The sequence below is a fragment of the Salvelinus sp. IW2-2015 genome, unplaced genomic scaffold (assembly GCF_002910315.2).
Source record: "Salvelinus sp. IW2-2015 unplaced genomic scaffold, ASM291031v2 Un_scaffold2872, whole genome shotgun sequence".
Lineage (NCBI taxonomy): Eukaryota > Metazoa > Chordata > Actinopteri > Salmoniformes > Salmonidae > Salvelinus > Salvelinus sp. IW2-2015.
The window spans coordinates 77,819-86,190 of NW_019944172.1; the positions used below are offsets into that span (position 1 = coordinate 77,819).

General features: G+C 43.3%; 1 protein-coding gene across 1 annotated transcript; it reads right to left on the reverse strand.

Moving 5' to 3' along the window:
• Positions 1–125: 125 nt before the first annotated feature.
• pigs (phosphatidylinositol glycan anchor biosynthesis, class S) lies at positions 126–8,195 on the reverse strand (the record flags this gene model as incomplete). The annotated part of the gene is made up of 5 exons (XM_024141975.2): positions 126–588; positions 709–919; positions 1,137–1,222; positions 2,436–2,581; positions 7,907–8,195. Coding segments are annotated over 5 exons (1,011 nt in total), but the record flags the coding sequence as incomplete, so codon positions are not given.
• Between the last annotated feature and the right edge of the window lie 177 nt (positions 8,196–8,372).

Sequence of the window (8,372 nt, forward strand, 5' to 3'; positions counted from 1 at the left end):
CACCGGAATGGAACATAAATAACAGCGTTCTGCTCGGAACACCGGAATGGAACGATTGGAAAATAATTTTGGTTCCAACCACTGCTCAGAGTAGGAGTGTTGATCCCGGATCAGGTCGCAGGCAAAACTGATCCTAAAGCAACACTCCTATTGTGAGAAGGTTCATCAATACGGCCCCATGTATTTCTAATGGTCTTCAAATAATTTCTGAGTCCAGTTTCCTTTAAACACTTTGTTGATCAGTGAACCAACTGTGCGTGTGCCCGTTCATCGGTCGATCTCTCCGTCTCAATAACCTCAGTCTGAGTCTCAGTCCTTCTTGTCCTGTCTCTCCCTTCGCCTCTGGCGGGCCTCGGCGGCCATCTTGAGCAGTGAGAGCAGGATGGGGACACACATGGGCAGGAAGAGAGGGATGTAGATGGCAAACTTCTGATCGTCAGGGAAGTAGAGGAGRTGGAGGAGGGAGGGGTCGAAGAAGGCTCGTTCTGATTGGAGGATAGCTTCCTTACTGTACTGCAGGGCCAGGCCCAGGTTCCCCGCCTCCAACTGACCCACAGCCAACTGGAGAGAGGCAACTGCCGCCGACACCTGACGGACAGGAACAAGAGCCAATCACCAGTTAGAGACCATGACGATAGCAAGACAAGACTACTATTTCTCACACACACACACACAAACACACACACACCCCTACACACACACCCCTACCTGTTCTGCGATGTTGTCGTTGATGACGATGTTTCCTATCTGGTCCAGCAGCTGGGCCAATGAGGTGATGGTTGTCGTTGCCGTGGCAACGTTCTCTACACTGCGACTCCACAGGAGGCGATCCAACTCCCAGTCAGCCAATCCCGCKGGGCCACACGGGCCAACCAGGAAGCCAGGGGGAGGGGCTGACGACTGGACACCYAACATCAGCCTGATGGAGAGACAGAGGGGGGGGGGTAGTTTGGCCAAACTGTTAAGGGGACAATGAACACCAAGTTGGAAGGAAGCGATTMATTTGGGTCCATCTGAACTTTTTGTCAGTGGATGGAAATTGTACGGATAGGGACGTGTCGTCTCCACTGACCACCAACGTACGTCTCCCAATAAAGACTGGAAAACACGGATCAAATCAACATGCCAGTACTGACCGTAGCTGCGCTAGGAAGACTCCCATCACTCTGGTCATGTCTATGTTGATGTCAACAGGAAGCTCTGTCCCATTGACATTATACACCTAGAGAGAGAGGGAGAATACACACCTTATTCACAAGACCGTGTGTGTGAGTACGTGATGCACAGTCCCTTCAGAAAGTATTCTCACCCCTGTTTCTATGTGATGTTTTATGTCCTCAGATACAGACAGCTGTGAAACTCTGTCTGCAGATGAAGAGGTCCTAATGAATGTCCCAGGAGTCTAAGGGTACCTTCCTACAGTCCCTTCAGAATGTATTCACACCACCTGACTTTTTCCACAGTTTGTTGTGTTACAGCCTGAATTTAAAATGGATTACATTGAGATTTGGTGTCACTGGCCTACACACAAAACCCCATAATGTCAAAGTGGAATAGTTTTTTCAGATTTTTTTACAAACTAATTAAAAATGAAAAGCTGAAATGTGCTGCGTCAATAACTATTCCACCCCTTTGTTATGTCACCCCTTTGTTATGTCACCCCTTTGTTATGTCACCCCTTTGTTATGTCACCCCTTTGTTATGTCACCCCTTTGTTATGTCAAGCCTAAATACATTCAGGAGTAAACATGTGCTTAACAAGTCACATTAGTTGCATGGACTAAATAGTGTTTAACATGATTTTTGAATGACTACTGATAATTGTCAGAGATGAGGTAAGGTCCCTCAGTTGAGCTATGGATTTCAAGCACAAAGACCAGGGAGGTTTTCCAAAACCTCACAAAGAAGGGCACCTATTGGTAGATGGCAACAACAACAAAAAAGCAGACATTGAATATCCCTTTGAGCATGGTGAAGTTATTAACTACACTTTGGATGGTGTCTCAATACACCCAGTCACTACAAAGATACAGGCGTCCTTCCTAACTCAGTTGCCGTAGAGGAAGGAAACCATTCAGGGATTTCACCATGAGGCCAAAGGTGACTTTAAAACAGTTACATGGCTGTGATAGGAGAAAACTGAGGATGGATCAACAACATTGTAGTTACTCCACAATACTAGCCTACACTCTTGACAGAGTGAAAAGGAAGCCTGTACAGAATACAAGTATTCCAAAACACGCATCCTGTTGACAACAAGGCACTAACGTAATACTGCAAAAAAAGTGGCAAAGCATTTATCCTGAATACCGAGTGTTATGTCTGGGGACAATCCAATACATTAATCAATTTTAATCCAACAACAAAATGTAGAAACAGTTAAAGGATGTGACTACTTTCTGAAGGCACTGTACGTGTGTGTGTGTGTGCGTTACCATGATGCCACCCCACCGCGGGGAGCTGAAGGCGTTGGAGTCGACAGTGTATTTGCGGTGGTCGGTGATGTAGAGGGGGGAGTGACGTGCGTCTGGAACGTACAGCAAGAAGTTCAGGACGGGGTTGGATGACGCGGCGCTGGAGCCTGGACACACACACACACACACACACACACACACACACGTGACATTACTGTAACCGTTCGGTATGGGGACCTCGGTCCGCACTGTGAACCCCAATTAATTATATATAACATTTTAAAAAACGCTAGGCTATGCCAACACTGCGTTGTACGCCTCGAGTAAAACTGAGCTGAAAAAAAGCATTTCAGGACCCACATGCACCTTTTATTCAACATCCTAATCTTAAGGGGTGGATTTCAAACTCCTGTTGTGAGGCGCANCTGAGCTGAAAAAAAGCATTTCAGGACCCACATGCACCTTTTATTCAACATCCTAATCTTAAGGGGTGGATTTCAAACTCCTGTTGTGAGGCGCAACCGGGAACTAGTTCTGTACGACCGCGGGTGGTGGGGTCGATAAACGGATTGGAGGATCCTCCATCACCGTTTTAAAAACTCCAGGTTGGAAACATTTTAGTAGGAAATCAACTAAATGTATTGAATTGATTAGAAAATCAAGATGTGATAAGACAAAATGCAGCAGTGATTTATTTTCCTTCAACTTTCTGAAGAGGCAACAGGAATGTCTGTGTCTGTGTGAGCGTTTGTCTGCCACTATGTAGCCGTTAGCGATGATGCTAATGACAACTGTCTTCTGGTCGGTGAAAAAAAAAAGAAGTTTGCCTACCTGGCAGAATGACGACATGATTATTGAACATCAATCCAGTGGTGATTTATTCTGCAAACTCTGCAATCACGTGTGCTACATAAACATCACTAACCAAGCAAGGCTCTTGCTGGTGTGCACCTAATTAAATGGTATCGACCAAAGCAAGGCTCTTGCTGGTGTGCACCTAATTAAATGGTATCTACACACAAAAATATAAATTTCTTAGATTTTTCCCAGACCTTAATGGTCTCCTGATGGTGTGAAAGCATGGTTGTGGACTTGACTACAATTTAGTTGTTTTTCTATTTAAAAGCATGTGACGCAGAATTAGACAAAAAATAAAACAGAGAGCCACTGTGTGTTGTCAGACATTATATAATCTCTCAACCGTGACCCCAAACCCACAATAGGTACCGAACCGTGGTGTTTGGTGAAACATTACACCCCTAGAAATGACACTATCCCACCAGACCAGTACTTACATTCTGACACCCCGACACACACGCTGCTGTTACTGTCTATTATCTATCCTGTTGTCTAGTCACTTTACCCCTACCTACAGTATACTGCTGTTACTGTCTATTATCTATCCTTTACCCCTACCTACAGTATACTGCTGTTACTGTCTATTATCTATCCTTACCGCCTAACTACAGTCACTGAGCTGTACTGGTCATTACTATCCTGACCCCTACCTACTAGTAACTGCTGTTCTGTTTTATACTATCCTTTACCCACCTACAGTTCTGCTCGTATGTCTATACTATCTTTACCTACTACAGTACCTTATGTCTTATTTACTATACCTCTTTACCCGTACCTACAGTATAATGCCTGTTACGTGCATTATCTATCCTTTACCCCTACTACAGTATTCTTACTGGTCTCATTCTTTCCTATAAGTTCTCTGTACGTCTACGCTTAATCACAGTATATGCTGCTACGATCTTTACTTATCTTACCTACTAGTTACTGCTTTAGTCTCTCTATCTACCTCTAAGTACTGCTGTTACTCTATTATCTACTCTTACGCTACTACAGTATACTGCGTTACTATTCATCCTTTACCCTAACGTACAGTATACTGCTCTACTTCACTTCTACTTTACCTACCTACAGAAACTGGCTGCACTTTCTATTACATCCTTACCCTACCTCTACAGTACTGTGTTACGTTAACTCCTTTACCCTACCTACAGGTATACTGGTTACGTCTTATATATCCCTTTACCCTACTACATAATAGCTGTATCGTCTATTTAATCTACCTTACCCTACCTACAGTATACTGCTGTTAACTGCTATTATCTATCCTTTACCCCTACCTACAGTATACTGCTGTTTACGTCATTATCTATCCTTTACCCCACTACAGTATACTGCTGTACTGTCTATTATCTATCTACCCTACCTACAGTATACGCTGTTACTGTCTATATATTCCTTACCCCTACTACAGTATACTGGGTATCTATCTATCCTTACCCTACTACATAACGCTTTACTGTCTTACTATCCTTTAGCCCCTACCTACAGTATACTGCTGGTTACTGCTTTATCTATCCTTACCCCTACTACATGCTGGCAACTTACCTGACTATACTGCTTATACTTCACTATCCTTTAGCCCTACCGTAACAAGATATCTGCTGTTACTGATTATTAACTATATCCTTTACGCCTAACCACAGAACTGCTGTTACATGTCTATATATCTTCCTTAGCGCCTACCTACAGTACTACTGCTGTTTACTGTCTATACAGCTAACATACTCACTTTTATCACCCTACTACATATACTGCGTTACTGTCTGATATCTATCATTTGTCAGTCCACGTTTATCCTACCCTATTTGTACATACCCTAACCTCGAATATATCCCTCATACCCCCAAACATCGAACTCTAGGTACTGGTCCCTTGACGTATACCCACTATTCACCTTCCTGATTTAATACCATGTTATTTCTACTTCCTGTATATACGCATTTATTTCTACTTCCTGTAATAGCCATGTTATTTCTACTGTCCGTATATACCCATGTTATTTTCTACTTCCTGATATAACCATGTATTTCTACTTCCTATGTAACCACGTTATTTTCAGTCCCTTGACATATAAACAACGTTATCTACTTCCTTATATATAGCAACAATTTCTCTACTTCCTGCATATATAACCTGCATATGTTATTTTCGGGTATTAATATTCGTTATTCACTGTGTATTTTCTTGTGGTTCTATTCATCTCATCTTAACTCTGTTATTGAAAAAGACCCGCGATATTTTACTGTTAGTCTACACCTGTTGTCTACGAAGCATGTGAGAAATACAACAGGATTCGTATTAAACACACTACCTATCCCACCAGGCAGTGAATGACACACTACCCCAGCCGCTAGCACTCCAACCACCAGCCCAGTTAATGACACACTACCATCCCACCAGCGAGCCACCTCCCAGCTAGAAATAGACAACTATCCATTCCCACCAAGGCCAGTGAAATGACACTACCATCACCCCACCATGAAATGACACACATCCCATCCCACCATGCAGTTAAGACACACACATCCATCCCACAGCCATGAAATGACACACTATCCATCCCACCAGGCCAGTGAAATGTTGTATTGCATGGCACAGATTTGGGTCCTGAATGGTGTTCGTAGAAAGTGACTGAAAGTGCCTTCAAAAAGTATTCATACCCCTCGACTTATGTTGTGTTACAGCCTGAATTTAAATATATTGTTTTTCTCACATATCGACACAGAATACCCCATAATGACAAAGTGAAAACATTTGAGCAAATTTATGGAAAATGAAAGAGAAATATCTCATTTTCACTGTATCATTATGGGGTACGGTGTGTAGATGGGTTACTGTGTGTAGATGGGTTACTGTGTGTAGATGGGTTACTGTGTGTAGATGGGTTACTGTGTGTAGATGGGTTATTGTGTGTAGTTGGGCGAGATGTTATTTGTGTTTCCATTTTCGATTCACACTGTGTGAATACTTCCTGAAGGCACTGTACATGTGTCCGTGCCATTATATATCTACAGTGCATTCATAAAGTATTCAGACCCCTTGACTTTCTCCACATTTTGTTACGTTACAGCCTTATTCTAAAATTGATTAAATAAATGTTTTCCCCCTCAATCTACACACAATACCCCATAATGACATCACAATACCCCATAATGACATCACAATACCCCATAGTGACAAAGCAAAAACAGGTTGTTAGAGAATTTAGCAAATGTATTGAAAATAAAAAAACAGATATACCTTATTTACTTAAGTATTCAGACCTTTTGCTATGAGACTCAAAATGGATCATCCTTGAGATGTTTCTACAACTCGATTGGAGTCCACCTTTGATCAATTCAATTGATTGGAGATAATTTGGAAAGGCACACACACCTGTCTATATAAGTTCCAACAGTTGACAGTGAATGTCAGAGCTATGAGGTCGAAGGAATAGTCCTTAGAGCTTCGAGACAGGATTGTGTCGAGGCACAGATCTGGGGATGGGTACCAAAAAATGTCTGCAGCATTGAAGGAAGAAGTTTGTAATCACTAATACTTTTCCTTGAGCTGGCCTCCCGGCAAAACTGAGCAATCTGGGGAGAAGGGCCTTGGTCAGGGAGATGACCAAGAACCCAATGGTCACTCTGACAGAGCTCCAGAGTTCCTATGTGGAGATGGGAGAACCTTCCAGAAGGACAACCATCTCTGCAGGACCACCAATCAGGCCTTTATGGTAGAGTGACCAGACGGATGCCACTCCTCAGTAAAAGGCACATGACAGCCCACTTGGAGTTTGCCAAAAGGCACCTAAAGACTCTCAGACCATGAGAAACAAGACTCAATCTGATGAAACCAAGATTGAACTATTTGGACTGAATGCCAAGTGTCACATCTGGAGGAAACCTGGCACCATCCCTACGGTGAAACATGGTGGTGGCAGCATTATGCTGTGGGGATGTTTTTCAGCGGCAGGGACTGGGAGACTTGTCAGGATTGAGGCAAAGATGAACGGAGCAAAGTACAGAGAGATCCTTGATGAAAACCTGCTCCAGAGTGCTCAGGACCTCAGACTGGGGCGAAGGTTCACCTTCCAACAGGACAACGACCCTAAGCACACAGCTAAGACAACGCAGGAGTGGCTTTGGGACAAGTCTCTGAATGTCCTTGAGCTGCCCAGCCAGAGACCGGACTTGAGCCCGATCGAACATATCTGGAGAAACCTGTAAATAGCTGTGCAGTGACAGCTACCTGACAAATCTTGAGAGGATCTGCATAGAAGAATGGGAGAAACTCCTCAAATACAGATGTGCCAAGCTTGTAACGTCATACCCAAGAAGACAAGGCGGTACTTACTGCCAAAGGTGCTTCAACAAAGTACTGAGTAAAGGGTCTGAATACTTATGTAAATGTGATATCAGTTTTTTTATTATTAATACATTTGCAAAAATGTCTAAAAACATGTTCTTGCTTTGTCATTATGGGGTATTCTGTGTAGATTGATGAGGGAAAAAACGATGTAATAAATTTTAGAATAAGGCTGTACCGTAACAAAACGTGGAAAATGTCAATGGGTCTGAATACTTTCTGAATGCACCGTACATAGGGTTAGCTGTATGTGTGCGTATATACAAATGGKTGTGTGTTCTCACCCAGCCTGGCCTCTACGGGGTTAATGACRTGAGACAGGCTGTCAGCGTTGAGTGTGTAGGCGTTGAGGGAGGGGTCATATCGTGGGTTGACTCCTAGGACAGCGTAGTAGAGGATCTGTGAGTCCAGACTGAAGTCGGCCACCGGGGCCAGCTTAGACAGGAGAGGCTGGATATAACTCTGGACTGCCGCCTCTATGTCCCAGTGCAGATGGTGAGACACAGGGTCAGGGTTCAACAGGCTGAAGGTTATTTCATAACCTGCAGGGGGGGAGAGAGAGAGAATGGAGAATCATTATACCATCTACACCCCTGAGAATCATTATACCATCTACACCACTGAGAATCAGTGTACCATCTAAACCACTGAGAATCAGTGTACCATCTACACCACTGAGAATCATTGAACCATCTACACCACTGAGAATCATTGTACCATCTAAACCACTGAGAATCATTGTACCATCTA